The 19,358-nt window shown below is 39.6% G+C and overlaps 1 protein-coding gene across 1 annotated transcript in view; it reads right to left on the bottom strand.

The window, feature by feature from the left end:
* tsnare1 (T-SNARE Domain Containing 1) overlaps window positions 1–19,358 on the bottom strand; it is a 247,546-nt gene that overhangs the window by 179,664 nt on the left and 48,524 nt on the right. Inside the window, exon 2 of the mRNA XM_074683894.1 lies at window positions 3,325–3,446. Coding sequence (XP_074539995.1) covers window positions 3,325–3,409 — 85 coding nt within the window. The 5' untranslated portion in view covers window positions 3,410–3,446. The remainder of the gene's footprint in view (window positions 1–3,324; window positions 3,447–19,358) is intronic.

Below are 19,358 nucleotides of genomic sequence, written 5' to 3'. Positions count from 1 at the left end.
TTAGCTCTGCTTGGTAGATGACTGGCAGGACATAACCAGGATTTACTAACGTTACATTTTAAAGACAAGTCTCAGAGCACCGGAATGCTGGCTGTGCTACTGGACGGCTACTAAGGTATGAGACAAACATACAGCATTTGCTTGTTGTCATGTTTCAAACAGCAGTGCTATGTAACTCTACTGATAAGCTTCTTACCTTGTGGCATTGTATCCAGTGAAAAGTTGACTTGAACAAAGAAAATTTGTTCCAAAACGAACAGGCCTGGTTAAAAATCACATTTTTATGACAGTGTGCAGAGACTACGGGCCAGAAAGTGGTAAAGCAGTCCAACTAAAACAGATTCTCCTCATAGTACCTTTAATAAGAGTTTACATTTTGGCTTTGTCTTTTAAAATTTGATTGAATTCTATTGTGAGCCATTTCCTTTGACTAAAACCAGGACAGGCCCCAAATTAATGACCTGTATTGTCTCACTTTTGGTACCCTTTTATTGGGGTGCAAGACTTACCGATCCAACCCCAAAAGGTGGCACTAGAAACACTGCAGTCCTACCATTGGCTGCTGTATTTCTCTGAAACAAAGCTTGATTGTTCTTTGTAACAAACAGCCACATGCCAATCACACAGAGGATGAATTGGTGCTTTGTTTACTGTTTTCCATTTTCCTTCTTTGTTGTTTTTTTTTGCGTGATACGCTGTGTCATACTGCAATGGTGTCACATTCTTTTGTGACTGACGCGGCCATTGCTATTCTGCTTACACACCGCCTACCAAGAAGGGCACAGTTGGCTGTGGAAACACAAACGGGATCAAGCTTTATTGATCAAATCCGTGCCAAACTGTACTGATCCATGCTGGAGCACTTAGTGGCAAAGGGTCTTAAGTGTTTGACTGAACATGGAAATGCACCAAGCCTGGTTACTGAACCCTGATAAGACACACCATGAGCAGTGTGTCCATCAACCATGGCCACCAAAAGTATTTTAACTTGAAAATAGTTTCTGATGGCCAGGTAGCGATTCCAAACAAACTGCTTTTATTAGTTACCAGTTTTAGTTTGTCTCTAGCAGATCAAGAAGCCATCCTGTGGCAGACAGTGGTCCTCAACCGCTGGGCCACAGACCAGTAATCATTTATATTGTTTCCTGTTTAGGCTGAATGATGCTTTATTTTGGAAGAGCAGATGCTCTGTTCCTGTTACTGTGCTTGACTCCCACCTGGTGTATCATCAGCTTTCTCAGCTTTCAAAGGAGTTTAAGTGTCACTTCCCAAACACGAATTATCCATATAAGTAAAAGAGTGGATCAACAACCTGTCTGTAAACACACCTGGTGGTTGGGACATCAGGTGTGTCCATGCTGAAATAGGATCAGCTGCTACAGAGATTGCAAATGGCCGTGGCCTTGGAAGTATGTTTGAGTCAACTTTAAGCCTGCCAGCGTTCTGGATTCAAATCCAAGTAGAGAATTCAGAGATAGTCAGAAAAGCAATGAAAACAGATCATCTGTTTTCCAACATCCTCTGTTTGTGGAGCAGGTTTTTCTGCAGTGAACACGCCAAAACAGAGATGGAGCAGAATGGACTTTGTGTGTCATGGTCTCCCATCACTCTGCGGTTGGATTGTCTCATTCTTAGAGAGAAGCTCAGGGTTCCAACTGATTCTCCTGTGAGTGGTGTTTTTCTGCGCTTTGTCTTTATTATGCTCAGTGTATAATTTTATTTCAAAAGTGCCATGGTCTGCTGGTCTGTATGAAACTGATCCATGGTGTCAAACAGGTTGGGGGTCGCTGTGTTAGGAGCTTTAAACTGCTGGTAGACTGAACTTAAGTAGCACATCTTTATATCAGGTTGTGTTACAATCAAATGCTGGTAGCCTTTGAGCATGACGTCAGGTTAGCTGTTATTCGTTATTCTGTAGCATCCCAGCTAGTCTCGTGTAAACAATGCTTAGGTCGGAATGATGTCTGTCCTTTTCACTCCAATCCTTTTAACCCCCTGTATTCTTGAGTTTCACAACCGGCTCTTTGCACTGCTCATGGATAAACCACCTACACTCTCCGTCCACACACACACACACACACACACACACACACACACACACACACACACACACACACACACACAGACACACACGCACGCTGGGTTTGGCTGGGAGCAGATTTTGCCTCAGGGTTCTGTCTCTCATACCCATTACCAGGCTAATGAAAGCAGTGAGAGGATCAAATCAATGAAGCTGATTTTGACACTGCTTAACCTTTGTGAAAGCTGTGACCTCAGAGCAAGAAAAAACACAGATAACCTCACACATGATCAGAAAACACATAAACACACGTAGATGAGTGACGCCTGGTTGGTAAACAGGATTTCCATCCCTGTGCGTATGAAGGAACAGCGTGGTATTGGTGCTGCATAAATCTGTTCACTTGTTAGCACCATGGAATCATTGAATTTGTATGTGTTTATCTCACCCTGGAACATGTAGCTGATTGCTTGAATAATTCATTTCTTCACGTAAAATAAATGATTTGCAATGACTTCAACACCTGAAGCTGATCACCTGCTTAGAAGTAGGTCACTTTGATCGTCCTCCAGTCGACTGAAGTTGTGACAGATGCAGCGGATCTAATGCACCATCCTCACAGACGTGCAAGAAAACAACTCCCTCCAAAAAAAAGACGATCATAATTACTCTGGTGGGCTTTTAAGTTTCACCATCTTCCACACTTTTGGCAAAGATCTCAGCTTTGTTCTCTTTAGGGCTTTTTCTGGTGACAGGCACTTAAAAATGTATTATTACACCTGCATTTTTATCAAACTCCAACATTGTCCTTAGAGATGGTCCCGACTGTTTGTCCTCACCTGAACTTAAATCCGGATTTTTTTTTTTTTTTTCGTTATTCGATTTCCTCTAATTTTTCAAGTGTCGAAAATGTGTCACATTTTCTCTGTGGATCTGTGAATACCTGACACCACCTGACACAAGCGGGATATTTATAAGCATCAAACATGAATCCAGACAAGACTCAAAGGTCTGATCACCCCTTTGACCGCCAGAGAGTCCAAACACTTTAATGTCTTTTTTTTATGGCGCTTTGCCCAGTGGTGCTCATAAAAAGCGGGCCTGTATTTGTTTTGTGGCAAAGAACAACATTTCTCTGTCAGTCAGTCACATGGAGAGAGCAGACAGCCACAAGCCTTTTGTTTTTAGTATTTATCCCAGGGTCTGATGTTCCAGCTGCTGATTGCTGCTAAAAGGAACTTTAAACAGAGGAACTAGAACATGACAAGCTTTTGAAGCATGCTGGAATGAAGATGTGTCCCTACCCACTGGCTGGTAGCCCTGCCTCGTGGGACCTCCAAATGGGTTGCGGCTCCCAAAAGAGCCTCCGTCGATGGACCCGTAGGACATTCTGCCTGATGGTTGGTGGTGTTTCTGCTTCTGGCGTCTAGGGAAGAAATCACAAAGAGAATCCAAACATTAGCACGGTGTCTTTTCAGTTCACTCCACCTGTCCACAAAACGTCACAGTGACGGGAAATAGAGTGACCAGGAGAAACCTAAACAAGAGGGGCCAATTCTTTTCATTTCCAACAAATTATTCTCCAAAATATTCAATTTCAGAACCCACAAACATTTGAAGAGATGAATAAAAATGAAAATTGAAAATTGAACAACTTTATTTTTCTTTTACAAATTGTAAACTAGAAAGAAAAACTCGGAAGCTGTCCCCAGGATGTACGAGAGCCTATTGGTGCGCATGGGTGTAAAAATAGTTTGAGATTACAGTTTTTTTTCTGACAAATTAAATCATTTGTGGTGTTTTTATTTTATTCAGAAAAAAGATCTTTTGAAAAAATAATGAAAACCCCTGAGCTTAAAGAAGGCCTTTGGGGTGGCTGTGGCTCAGTGGTAGAGTGGTCGCCATTCAATCAGGACGTTGGGGGTTTGATTCCAGCTCCTGCAGTCACATGCCGAAGTGTCCTTGAGCAAGATGCTGAACCCCACTGTTGGTCAGTGGTGTGTGGATGGGTGTGAATGTGTTGGATAAAAACTGATGGTTTCCATAGGAAATCCACCATCAGTGTGTGAATGTGGGGTGTATGGGTGAATAAGACTAGAAGTGTAAAGCGCTTTGAGATGTCTGAGGATTTGACATCATCCATGAAGGTCTGTAACAATCAGATCAGTTTGCATACAACCTTTTATTCATTTTATATATTTTATTGATCTATTGTAAGCCTTTAATTCAATCACTTATTCAATCCTGAAATTTATTAATTTTCATACAAACAATTGGATGAAATGGAAATAATACAATTTTCTAAATGCTCAAAGGTGATAACGCAGGTTTCTTCAACAATTAAAATCTAGACTCTCTCCTTCACAGAAAAGAAAATAAATAAATGCATTGTGGAAAAAACAAACACAAAACCCCCAGCTTATTTAGAAGCGGAGACAATGTTTCAAACAAATCATTTATTACTAGAACACAGGTGCACTGATGGGATTGTTGAACTGGGAGAGACTAGGCTTTACACAGCATGTCAATGAGTTATTTTCCCACTCCATGCCTGAATCAAAGCAGTTTTATTTAAACATCTGAGCATGAACTATAGCGGAAACAACATTATATTCAGATAAATAAAAATGAGTTTGTTTAATCTTTGTGATATTCACGTTTTAAACAACAGAAGTAGCATGATAAGGAATTCCCAATGGAGCAATGGACCCAATTGTTTCCTGTCTGTCCCTCCTTGGTGTGTCTCTCCTTCTTCTGTCTGTCTCTTTTCTGTCTCACTTTCCTCACGTCATCTGTTTCTGCTCTGGCTGGGCCCTGGAAGATCCTCTCTTTACTGACTGGGACCTGCCTCACTGTCAGCGGGAACTTCCTGAAGGCTGGGAGGATAATGTAAACATTTTAAACCACATAATTTCACTTAACAGATGCTTTTTAAAATAATATTATACATCAAAATAAAGCAACATTAAAACTATTCAGCTACAGCCTAAAAAGGCTTCATTTTGACATCTGCTGGGATCATCCGACTTTCTGAGCTGGAGATCCATCTTCTGAGGTATTCTGAATGAAATTTTGACTCCGAGCGCCAAAATCCTGACATCTGTGTGCACTATGAACCCACCTTTAGCCGTAGCACTCAGACCCTGGACTCTGTGTGTGTGCTGTGATCATGTTAATTAGTCTAATGGGGGATTGGGGTCACTGTGAATCTGAGGGGGTCCAACCCCCCCATCCCCAGTGCCGTTTACATGCATGCTAGAACACCTGGCAGCTGAACTAAAGAGCAAAGGGGTACCTACCAACACCCAACCCTTCAACAGTATTGCAGCATCCTGAGAACCTCCATCCTTCGTTCAAGCAGGAGAAAAATCGAAGACCAACTGAACAACTCCTGGTTCCAGTCCACTGAGTGGAGCCAGACACCAGGAGAAGCAAATGGATCCAGTATGAAGGCTTATTTTCCCACCCCGGATTGTGACCACCACCCTGCGACTAGACCTGGTTCTTTGGTCCAAAACTTACGGTCTTCCACATACGTCTTTGAGCTGACGTATGCAGTCGATGAGACGTATGAGCACAAGAGGTTGTGATGTCTGAACCTGGCAGCCGAAGCAGAGGACCGAGGCTGGAGCATGAAACCATGAATGGTGTGTTTACTATTTCTACACTGTTTTTAATTCCTGTAACCTCAGTGAGGGAGTGTGTGTCAGACATGATAATTAATTAAACAGCACACCAAATAACGTGTAAAGGACCAAACCTGCAAAGATGAATGAGACCACTCGGGGGGTGGGGGGCAGTTCAAAGCAGGAAGTTCCCTCTTCAGTTTTCATTAGCTTTGCTTTGGAGCTTTCATCGTCAGTTCTGAGGAAGGGGGTGTGTATCTGGCTGGACTCTAAAACATGGATGATCTGTGTTGAAACCATGTGTGAAAAGAGTGTGTTGTCGCTGTAGGTGTTCAATAAACTGTGGTTAGGGATTATCCAGGGATTATGACGTCAGCAGGATGTGGTCAGTGGTGATAGTTAAGACCTGATAAGAAATACAACAAGGGATAACTGGAACTGCCAGCAGCACAGGAACTGAAAAGTAGTCTCTGGCATGCCACCTGTGGCTGAGTCAACTATGATAGTTCCTAACTAGCATATCCCAGTTTTCAAACTGGAATGCCAGTTCCATCACTGGCATGCCACTCTTCTAAGACTGGTCCATTCCATTCTCTAACTCCAGGTGCTGCTCTAACAAGGCATGCCTTTATCAGACTGACTGCTGTATTTTTTTTTTGTTTTATTTATTTATTTTTTTTTTTATTGGCAATCACAATACAATAGTCAGAAAATAGAACGTACCAGTCTTAGTTGAGTGGTTTAACTGGTATGCCAGTTTAAAAACTGGAATATTCCAATAGGGACTGGCACATTCAACAAAGCTTTAAGGTGTATACCAGATACCACTTTCCACTCTCGCTGTCACTTGATAGGTCGGCTCTCTTTCCAACATTTTGGTTCAGTGTACATGTAAGAAATATAGACATATACACTAGAGATCAAAATTAGAGAACCATTTATAAACACTTGTTTTTTTTCCAAAATAATGTAATCCTCAATGCTCAACATTTAAAGGATTCTTTGTGGTGGCAATGCCATACCACTGGAACAGTGTTTTACATCAAAACATAAAGCATTGACAAAAACAACTTAATTTTGTAAAAAACATGATGATCAAAATTAAAGAACAGCAACGCCTGTAGTACAAAGAAAGATAGTAACATCATTTTGTGGAGGTTACAATGATCAAAACTTAGTAGGAAGTGTACAGGCCTTTGCTGTGAATTACTTCAGCACATCTACGACCACAGGACATAACCAGTCTCTCACACTGCTCTGCTGTGATTTTGGTCCACTCTTCTTCCAGTCTCTTCCACAGTTCAGTGATAGTAGTGGGTTTCTTGGTCATAACTTTGTCTCCAAGGATTTTCCAGAGGTTCCCTATTGGGTTTAGATCAGGACTCTGGGCTGGCCAATTCATTGTTTCGATGTTTTCACTTTTAAGGAACTGCTTTACTTGTTTTGCAGTGTGACGAGGGGCATTGTCCTGCATGAAAATTGCTGGCTGACTGGGTGATGAATGCAGGTAAGGAATCAAATGTTGTCGAAAAAGGCTTTTATACACATTTGCATTGACTCGGCCATGTAGCTGTATTAAAGGCCCAACTCCCGTTGCAGAAAACACTCCCCACACCATAACACTTCCTCCTCCACCTTTCACTGACTTCTTTACACACTCTGGGTTCAGTCTTTCCCCAGTCCGACGCCATACATAGTGTTTTCCGTCAGACCCAAACAAATTAAACCTGCAGTGAACTTTGGACCAGTTTTCTTCTGTCCACACAACATGTTCCTCAGCAAAGGGTAGTCTAGCCTTTTGATTCTTTCTGCTAATGAGAGGTTCGGTCACTGCACAGTGGACTTTCAGTCCAAATGTTCTCAAATGTCGAGACACTGTCTGACAAGATACTGTCTTACCCCTGTTGGTCACTGAACTGGCGAGCAATTTCAGCTGCAGTGTTAAACCGATTGTCCATGGAGGTTCTCCGTATTATCCTGTCCTCTCTTTCAGTTGTCTTTTGTGGACGACCAGACTTCTTGGTGGACTTAAATGAATTTGCAGCTTTGAAGAGATGTAATATCCGGGATATCACAGATTTGGAATGGCCAACTTCTCTCGCTATTGCTGACAAGGTCATCCCTTTGGTCTTCATCTGGACAACCTGCTGCCGGAGGGTTTCTGAGACTTTAGAACGGCTTGCCATCTTGTGAAGTCAGTGAGAACTGGAAGTTAGGCTGCCAGTTAAATAGGGTTTGTCAGATAATTAAGGATATTGGCACCAGGTGCCAGACTAACACCAATTACAGGGAGGGATCTGAAAGTGTTCTCTAATTTTGATCAGTGTCCTTTTTTGAATATCTGATTTAAGTTTTTTTATTCTGTGTTTCATAATAAATTTAACTCGTGCAATATGCTCAAAAAACTGACCTTTAACTTGTGTTTGAATACATTTATGAGAGGACACTGGAATGAAGTTTACATTTGTAAAATTGTGGTGTGTTCTCTCATTTTGATCTCCAGTGTATATATATGAAAACGACTAAAATGACAAAGCTCTATTAGTAAAGTAACACGTTCATATCTGCCTCATTCTTTACAGGAAATATCTCCAAACTCTTCATCTGTTAAACCTTAATAATCTATATTATGTATGTATTAAGTCTGACTCATCCTAAGCAGCAGATTTGTACCTGAATCTACTACTCTCTTCCTTCTTTTCTAGCTGGTGCATTTTTGGCGTCCGCCTGTCAAACAGAGAAATGTGTCTTAAGCGCCCTGGTTCTGTGCTACTGTAGGAACATGGCCGTGCAAAGTGGGAGCCTCCACAGGAAGGCGACCTGCTCTTCGTGTTGATATAAAAAGCTCCTCTAATGTACTCTGACTGTGTGTGTTTTGGCATTTGTAGAGGACAGGTTTGGGAACATGCGGAGGCAACAAGCTAACAAGAGCTAAAAAAAGAAAAAAAAAAACGGTAGAGGATATTTGGACACAGCCCCTCATGGATGTTATCCCACAACCGTTCTCTGTGAAGAAAGACGAAGAAGACCAAACATTCGTCTGAATTTAGCTGAAAAGGTCAGATCATCATGTGAACATGTGTTTAACCCGCGGCCAGACACACGCATGAAACTCTAATCAACAAATCTCTGTCAGCACATCAGCAGCTCCAACAAAGGTCACAACATGATACTGGTCCAGCAGCCGATGCTTCTCCTCCACCGTGATCGACGAGCATGAAGACGAGTCTCCTGTGGAATAATTACATTGAGGAGTAATTGTAAAGCCAGTGAGTCCAGCCTTAGGACAGGCATTATGGGTACAGAGGAGCAGCCTGAGATTGAGTGTCTGGACAGTACGTGGAGACGGACTCACTGGGCCACGAGAATATTTAATCCGATTAATTTTCATAGAGAGGGGAGATTAATTACTTTTGGCAGTCCATAAACAATCTTCACTCTGCTTGATTTGGAGCCCAGCGTCTGAGGCTCACATCCCTCTGAAGAGTGAACGTGCACTGCCTTTATCTGCATGAAGGACGCACGTCCATGAGTGCACATTCATGTCCGCACACACACACTTGCGTTCGGCTATGATCACCCCCACAAGAGTGTGAAGAATCCTGAATCCTACAGGCCGTTCACTCATTTGTCCCTACTAGAGAAAAATGGTCATTGGAGCAGTGAAGGAATATCTGGACACGATGGTGTCGTCCCTCAGAGACTAAAAAACAAGAAGCTGATGCATAAAGTGTCAAAACAACAGGTTCTTCAGGAGCTATGTGTGGCTGGCTCCTAAAGCAATCATCCCTTCAGGCCTCGAGCTGAGAGGTCCAACTTCACAGCAGAAAGAAACACGTTTACAGCCTAAAAAAAAGAATTAAAAAGATATTTCCCACAAGCTCATTCTCATTAAGACCATCAAAGTGAAATTTACTCTGTGGTCATCTTACATGTGTCACAAGCTGTCCCTGAAGAGGTCACCTTCACCTGAAACAAACTGTCTGTCCACGTGTCACTGTGGCCTGTTTGGGATATCTTTTGATGCAGAATGATCTTTAAACTTTTCGTCACAGATGAAAAATCCCCAGAAACATCCAGATGCAGCCATTTTTATACACAAATCTAACAAATGTTATGTTCTGCTAAGGTATTTACACACCTGCCACTTTATCAGGTCCACCTTGACAGTCCCAGTTTTGACGGCGCACCAGGGGGAGGTGTCAGCAGATTCATGTTGGCGCAGCGACAATTTTGTGCCAAAAACAGTGCAGAAAGTGCGCTGAAAGCTCGCCAGCTCCAACCTGGTCTATTCTCGGCGCAAAGCGGAGCACACCCTCCACAGCTGTAATTTGGTGACAGGCTCACATGTGCGCACATGTCAACAAAGCCTCAGAGGCAGGTTTCCAGAGTGTCAGGCACATTTTAATGCAATAAACAATCACAGCAATCACTATTTAATGTAACCGTCTGAACCAGCATATACATTTATATCTATATTAACTGTCCCGTCACATCTGATGTCAGATTAAAGCCGTTTGTCATAATGGAAAGTTAACCTGACGGCAGCTGGAAGTTTGATGCACATCTTCCAATTAAACAATAAACAGTCTTAACATCTGATACTGAGTATATATCTGGTTCTCTCATTTCATTTAATTCAAAGAAAAGAGGGAGAGAAAAGAGGAAGCAAAAAGAGACAAAATAAATGTTTGTCACTCAGGATTTACCCGTGATTTTCCCATATTTCTCTGTTTTAGTCTTTATTTTGAACGTGATCTAAAAAGATGGAGTACATTATTGTAAGGAGGATGAGGTGGAGACACTGGGAGAGTATACAGTATATCACCAAAGGTTCTGCTATTTGGCGATGACAAACCAGGAGTGCAGGTGGATCAAAAGTATTCTGAATGGCTAAGCCAGCTGTGTAACTGTCTCTTCATTTTGTTCTCCTATTAATGACAAAGGAACAGATTACACACGCGCTTCATGTCCTCCGATGCGCCCCGTTGTCCATTCTCCTGCTGCAGGGACAGCAGCTCTGACTGTGTCCACTACCGGGTCTTTCCAGCACACTTTCCGTGGTGGCTAAGATCAGTCAGACCAATCAGACGCTGCTTTAAAGGCTGTGTTGAAGCCACTCACGGCTTTTCCCCTCCCTCTCTGCCATTTGCGTAGAGGGAGGCATGGACGCGCTCCTCTGCCCCTGCCAGGGCAGGTGCGCCTGTGCTTTTGCCTGGTCTTTGAAATTAGAGCCCAAAGTCTCAAAGCTGTATTTCATAGAGCTATTCCCAAAAATACTCTACCAAATGTTTGAACTGCAAGTCAGAGGGTTCAAATCAGTCACATTTACCAGAAAAGTCTGCTCGATTAATAAATAGATGAACAAATATCTTGTTTATTTTTTTGTATTAAGAATGTTTTGAAAAATCTCTACAGATGCATTTTTTTTCCTCATAAAAGGTAATTTTCCTCTTTCTTTAGCATTTCAGGCACAATTTTTTGTTTTTATCTTAATATCTATATATATATATATCTATATATATATATATATATATATATATATATATATATATATATATATATATATATATATATATACATATATATATATATATATATATATAAAACTCAGACTCTGAAGAGTAGACATCTCCCAAAATTCAACAAGAGATGATGTGAGGGAAGCTGCACAAAATTCTCAGACATCATGAACCCAGAGTTTTATCACTGCGTTGTTAAACAGTAAATGCAAATGGTCTCTATAAAACCATGTGCAGCAGTGTGTACTGAATCCTGACTGTTGTGTGTAGTTCACTGTAGCTGTGTAACACGGCTTATGAATCCAATTCCTCCTCACTTCTTCTGAAAATAAATTCACCTTTTCTTACTGCAAACATGTTTCTTAAGCAGCAGATTTACGCTAAATAAAAATATACAGACACATGCAGGAGGTGGAGGGTTTTGTCTAACACATAAAACGCTCCTATTGAATGGAAACAGTCCACAGTCAGAGAGAAAAATTGGCCCTTCCACTGGTAAACAGAGTCGAAGTGAGGTAGAGCAGTGTGCACCCCTGTGTGACACTGCAGGACACAGAAGGATGGTAAATACAGGCCTGGCAGGGCACAGAGACTGGATTCACAGCTACTCACCACCCCCACTGGTTTTCATTCAGTCCCCCACTCCTTTCACAGCTGTCATTATCAGCAACACAAGGCTTAGCTTAGCCAGAGCGGGCAACTGAGCAGAAATAAGCCTACACCCTGGACACAAATGCTGCATTTATCACAAACAAGCAAGGCGGGACTCTGTGTGTGTGTGTGTGTGTGTGTGTGTGTGTGTGTGTGTGTGTGTGTGTGTGTGTGTGTGTGTGTGTGTGTGTGTGTGTGTGTGTGTGTGTGTGTGTAGAGAATGATATAAATATTTTTTACACTGAGGCAAGCACTGATGTTTTCTTAGTTCAACACTTAACATTCATTTTAAATCTAATCAGGAGATGGTTCTTATTTGTCTTTATAAAACAAAGACTCCAAACAGGAAATCCAGATGGAAGGACAGGAATTTAAATTATTAAATTAAAACATGAAATGATTCAGGTGACACTAACTCTGTGTCTTTTGTACGAAGCCCTTAGCTGAGGAATGACTTTCAAACAAGTCAAGGATGATCTGTCACACCTTCCAGAAGTAATTATGGGAGCTTGATGTTTTTCTGTTGGTGTGAAAAACGGCAGGACCTCTTTCAGCCTCCTATCACGTCTCTATGGACTCACTGAGCCCACAAGTGAGAGCTGGTGATGTTTGAGGCCCAATGAGCCACTTTACCAGCTCACAGCTGTCAGGACTATTGTCTCTATGTATCTTCACTTCGACAAGATAGAGCCTGCACAGTGGCGTAACAGCTCAAACTAACCTCTAAAGAGAGGGAACCCTTAATATCATAATTAATGTAGGTTAAAACTGTATTTCTGGTTCTGCTTTTATTCCATTTTTCAGCCAGGTGACTGACATTTACTTTTTATCTTTATTTGCTGTTTTAATTGACTGAATTTGGACTTCATGATCAGAAAGTGGCTGCAGGTGTGAGGCCACCACCTCCTATTTAACATGTTTCGTCCTTTGATGAAACTCTTTGCCTGATGGAGGTCTGCGCACCGAAATATGGCAATAAGTATTTATTCTCCTTGGAAGTTGGACGGTGTGTGGGTGTTAACCTTCAAATTGTTTGTGGGATACCTAACCCTTCGACGCACCTGTCCTGAAAAACAGGTGTGTGAAGAAGCTTTTACATTGGAAAGTAAGAAGCTGGGAAAAAACAAAACATCAGTGCTATTTCCTGTTCGTCCACTAGGTTCATTTACACCAAAGTCATGTTTTACTTTGTGAGATTTGGGATATTGAGCATGAAGAGGCTGATAGTCTGCTAAATAATGGGTTAGTGAGTGGTGTGCTCTGGAGTTTACACCACACATAAGAAATATTGATTGATTGATTGATTGATTGATTGATTGATTGATTGATTGATTGATTGATTTTATTTCGGTCAATTTGACATTAGAAAATAAATACAGAAGGAAGAAAAATACAAAAGCAAAGCAAATGGAAAATAAGGTACCGTCAAAACTAGGGATGGGTACCTTTCACATTTGAAACGATACGGTACCTATACCTGGTACCTGTCAATCGGTACCAGTACTCAGCAGTACCAGTTTTCGGTACTTTCTGTCTTATAATGGTAAAAAAAATATCAATTTATTGAAGAATAAAATACATATATATTTTTTTAAATTCAACAAATTCATTCTTTAATATATAACCTTGCAATGCTGTGTTCATGTCCAGCATGTAAAATCTCCTACTCTTCCACTCCCTCACAGTCACAAAGATGCATTTAGGTACCTTAACATGGTACCTTTTGATTTTATGTGAATCGGTACTTGGTACTTTTGACAGAATTTGGTCCGTACCTATAAAAGTATCTAACTCGGTACCCATCCCTAGTCGAAACAGGGACTGACCGAAAAGGTGTAGGCTGAAGCAGAGCTTATATCACCTACCCTTATGTCGTAAAATTATATATATATATATATATATATATATATATATATATATATATATATATATATATATATATATATATATATATATATATATATATATACTCTTTCTCGTTTGAATGTTACAGAAACAATATAATACCTTCAATATGAGTACCTAAATAGATTTGTTTAGCTTACATCTATATACACATACATACAGCTAAATAAGCAAATATACATATTTATATATAAATATATAAAACTAAACTTGTGCATATATTTGTACACAAGGACAATGTAATACATTCAGTGTGAGCTGGACATACTTCATACATACCTAAATATATAATTTTCGATTACATCTATATACACAAATATACATCTATACAAGCATATAATCAAACATATGTGTATATATAAATACATACATATGAAGCTAGAAATATACACTTTCATATTCCCAGATATATACTCTCCATATCAGACAATCAGTATGAGGTAAATATAATTATTGGAAGACACTTAGATATTAGGAATAAATAGATATTTACATTTAATATGAGCTAAACAAAGTCACTACAACACACTTTAATGTTATTCATATGAATTATTTGAATAATGGAATATTTTTGTAATTATGAAAACATATTATTGTATAGATTAAATATACAGATTAAATACATTAATATATAAGTATAGTGTTCATAGTTCAATTCTTACATATTTATATACATAAATACACACACACACGCACACACACACACACACACACACACACACACACACACACACACACACACACATATATATATATATATATATATATATATATATATATATATATATATATATATATATATATATATATATATATATATATACATAAAAGATCAGAAGAGAGAGATCTTTTGCAATCCATTATCTTTTTTAATAATAAAGTGTGTGCTCTCTGAATCTCTGGAGTTCCCTAAGATTATTGATAACTTGATGTACAGCTTGATCCACAAATTGAATATATCTGCCATACTGTGGATGTCGTGCTGCTTTGAATAATGCAGCGTATTATTTTAGACTCTAGTGAATTCATAAAAAGTTAACTACTCTGAAAATGTGACACCTGCAGAGGGAGAGCACAAAGATGGTCAGTCATAAAAACACAGGTGGTGTCCTGTAAATCACCAATAAACAGCAAATGCTGTTCATTACTGCTGACAGTCCACATGTGCATGTAGGATCCGGATTACGTCTGCCCTTCCTGTCCGCCTCTCCATGCATTTCATTACATTCTGAAAACTGCAGGTGCCTCAGTTTTTTAATCATTACAGACAGGAAATGGCATTTTGATCTTTTTCAGGAGGTTTCCAGCAGAGCGGCGAACAATTACTTTCTAATTACAGTAAAAAATAAAGAAGAGAGAAAATAGGCGGCAGGATAAGTACTGCCTGATTTTTTTTATATTACAAAGAAAAGCATCAGGTGATCCACACATGGAGAAGTGAACTGAGGCATACTGTGAGAGGCGATGAATTATGAGCTCAGAAATGTGCAGTTCTCAAATGAAGTGTTCTTTTTTTGTTTTGTTTTTTAAGTCATTCATCAACCTGCATTCATCAACCTGACCTGTTGTATATCGTTTAATCTGATGTTTGTTTCTGCAAAGTTCCATTAGTCTGTCATGTGCAGACAGAGAAAAGTCTGAATAAACTGCAGGAAGACAAACTAAACCTTTGGCAGTGAGTGCTCTGCAGACTGCTTCTATGATACCTCGTGATTTTTTAGCTTCCAACAATGTGAGAAACTTTTGGTTTGTGGCAGCTTTAGCGCCCCCTGTGGGCAAAGATTTATTTCTTGAAGCTTTGTTGATCGTTCCGTGCTGAGTTAGTGTTTCATTTTTCTGGTTTCTCGTGCAAATATTCAACAACATGAAGTGTCAGGATTGTTTCCTCTGGTCACTGTTGTATGTCAGTGAAAGCTATCATTACTAAACCCAACCTGTTTCCCATTCAGATGAAAACACATCTCACAGACTCTGAACATGTTTGTAACCACATCTCACGTGGAGATGTTTGAGTGGCACCTCAGTCCAGCATTAACCCCGTTCCTCTGCTTGTTCATCCGCACTAACTCGATGCTGGCTGTCAGAGGTTGTTGTTGCTTTGGGTAGTGTGTTGGAGCTGTAATGAGCAGCTTTAAATGACAGCTAGCCTGTTTGGTATACACCACCAGGACTGAAATGAGGCTTTTGAAAGGCTCTCTGTTTTGGTGAGTTTTGGTTGGAGCTAGGTCTCAAATCATTTCTCAGTGAGCAGGAAATCAATCTGAAAAAGCAGACTAATCCAACTAACCCAGTCTCACTACTAACCTGTTAAATACAGCAGCTTAGACCTGCCGATGCTGTGATATGTGGTGAGGTAACTCAGTAAAAGCATTGAAGTGCTGTTGTAGCAAGACGACTTAATGAAATATATATATATATATATATATATATATATATATATATATATATATATATATATATATATATATAAGTGCTATCAGGCGATTAAAACACATTTAAAAATAAGGTGGGAATATATACAACACATTTTTAGGTACCCTGAGGCATAAGGAACACATGAAAACATTTCTATGGCTTTATCTTTACGAAATATAAACAGTCCTGCACCTAAGATAAGCTGATTTGATTTTTAGGACGTTTTTTTGCTTCTGTCACATTTTTGCTCGGTGTGGACTCAATTTCCACTGCATGCACTGAACACACAAACTGTTGCTCATTGGTGCAGAGCAGCCCCAAGCTGAAACATGACACCAGGAGGATGGAAGGACATTTTCAAAGAATTCTTAAGATTTAAATACAGAACAAATATCAATCATTCATGGCTTGTTTAATGCAGTAAAGAGTGTATAATTACCTGTTTTTTTACAGAATTGAGCTAGAGCAAACGGTTGATTTTCTGTAGATTTTCAAAAAGAACGTGTGAATAAACGAGATGAGGACGGCTGTCCCCTTAACAGCGTTCAACCCCCCCCCCATTCAAGAATGTTGCTGACTGAGGTGTGATAGATTCAAGGACCGTCGGAAATTTGAAAATCTGACGAGAACAGCACTTTTTTCAACTAGGACAAACGGTTTGTAAATGCTAGACATTTGAAACTAAGTGCGTCTTTGAACGCCTCGCGGGTTTGGCTCCAGATTAATCTGCGTTAATTTTTATAACGCGTTAATTTGCGGTGTAAGCAATTAATCTATTTAACGCGTTAAAATCACAGCCCAAATATATATATATATATATATATATATATATATATATATATATATATATATATATATATATATATATATATATATATATATATATATATATACAGTGTTTCCCACAGGATTTTAGGAGACTGTGGTGGGGGAGTCTCTGACCCTCGGCGTTTTTAATGTGTGTGTAGGTTTTTAAGCACGATGTATCGCCCTTACAGTAAGTGCAGTTTGGGACCATGGACATGAACGTACGCTGATAAATAAGAACTTACAAAGGCATATCAGAAATATTTTAAATTTGATTCAGAAACAAAACCAAAAACTCACTCTCTCACAATAATTTGAACAATTTACTGAACAACATTTCAACAACAGGTTATTTACACTATTTCCCGTGATCTGTGATCCGTTATTAGGCTACTGAGACTGTAGCCTACCGTTATTCTCTCACCTGAGTTAACGAGGTTTGTGTTTGAAGCTGATGAGAGAAAAGAGAGCACGAGGATGTGAGTAGGTGAAAGGGAAGCAAAGTGGAAACCCTTTATATTGTTTTAACATCTTAAAAAAATATTTTTTGGGATTAAGGGTCAGATTACGATTCTTCTTCTCCCTGCTCCCTTATTTGGATTTGGGAGTGTGTGTTTTCATTCTGTTTTTTTTCTACAGTGACTGCAGAAAATAGTCTAAATAAATAAAGATTCCTAAATTTGCTGCGGCCCACTTCATCACAAAATGTAGCCTAAATCAATGCAAGATCATTTTCTGACTGATATTTCCTGATATTGCTGTGTATCTGGCTTTGAGAGAAATTCAGCTTCTTCCATGCTCTCTCCGTCTGTTGTGTTCACCGTCTTACGATGACGTCACTATAAAATCCCACAGCGCACATGGCTACTTAATATGCACGTACTGATTTGCATTGACCATATATAGTTATGTTCGGGCGTGCTGAAGGCGGGAAAGGAGGCGTGCTCACCACATTCACGCTTCTCTCGGCGCGGTGTGATTTATCACGGAGAATAGCGTGCAGCTGTGTGTACGCAGAGTCTGATAGATCTGAAAAGAGTGTTGGTCATATCCACATTTTGCCTTTTCGTCGTAAGTGAAACTTAAGAGGACTTTTACACGCTGTAATAAATGTAGGCCCCAGGAGAGGAGAATATTAAATAATAAGTCGCGTCAGCTCGTTGGTATTGTACAGGTGATTGCACTGTGTGCCTGACACTGACTCTGAATGCGCGGTGATAATAAAACTCTGGAACCGAGACGTGCGCGGTGCAGCCATTCCTCTTCCCAAGAAGGGAGGCAGACAGCGCAATGAGTTACTGTGTCCACGGCCGCAGTTAGCATGGGCGCTAATGCCCAAAAAAGATGTTGCACGTACCTCAGAGTCAGACGCCCCGCTCTAACGTCGCTGGAATCTGGTTCGCGCCAAACGTAACAGGTAAAGAGCGACGTCTATGAGTGTGACCAGTGCGCGCGCACTCTTGTTCTCGCTTGTTTACGTGCGGTAGGAAAGTACAGCTGTGTAATGGTCTGACAGAGTGACGGATCGTATTTTTTGTCTCCATATGAGACTGTGGCGGAGCCAAATTAGACTGTGGCGGGCCGCCACAGTCTCATTAATTAATGGGAAACACTGTATATATATATATATATATATATATATATATATATATATATATATATATATATATATATATATATATATATATATATATATATATATATATATAAACAGTTCATGTCAAGCCCTGTATATATACAGGGCTTGACATTAACTGTTTAACTGTTGTCATCACCAGCCACTGTGGCTAGTGGTTTCCCAGAGTTACTAGCCACTTAGCATTTTTACTAGCCACAATTTGTTGTTGGATAATTATGTTTAATATGATTAAAGCTGACCATGACATGCTAAAGTTTACTTAAACTAGATTTACAACCTTTTAAAATGTGAATGACCCCTGTACACACTCAAATCAAGACTACATCAATGTTTGAAACCGCAGGTCATCATCAGGTATTTAGCTTTGAAACTGTTGTGTAGAAGGTTGTGCTCCTTTAATATGAAAGTATGATGTCCATTGAGACAAAGTAATAAATGGGGCAGTTTATTATTGCATTTAAAGAAAGTTGTGAAGGTTTAAGATTAATTGAAAATATAAAAACTAAATAGAAAGTATAACTAGCTTATTATTAATTTACAACAGCCATCTATCCAGTAATAAACTAAGTACCATACTTTCCTGACAAGTCACTCTGTAGTATAATCATGCATTTTTTGAAGTCATATCAGTCAAAAAATGTGTCATGAAGAAGAAAACAACATTTCTAATGCACACTGGACCATAAGTCGTATTTATTTAGAATAATTTGGTTTGTTTACAGTATTTCCAGAGTGAACATTTTACATATATTATATAATATAACTTTGATACA

The sequence above is a fragment of the Halichoeres trimaculatus genome, unplaced genomic scaffold, assembly GCF_033239565.1.
Source record: "Halichoeres trimaculatus isolate MK-OKI-2021-1 unplaced genomic scaffold, fHalTri1.1 fHalTri1_scaffold_12, whole genome shotgun sequence".
NCBI lineage: Eukaryota > Metazoa > Chordata > Actinopteri > Labriformes > Labridae > Halichoeres > Halichoeres trimaculatus.
Note: the sequence above shows the minus strand (reverse complement) of the source record. Positions and strands in the feature narration are given on the sequence as shown.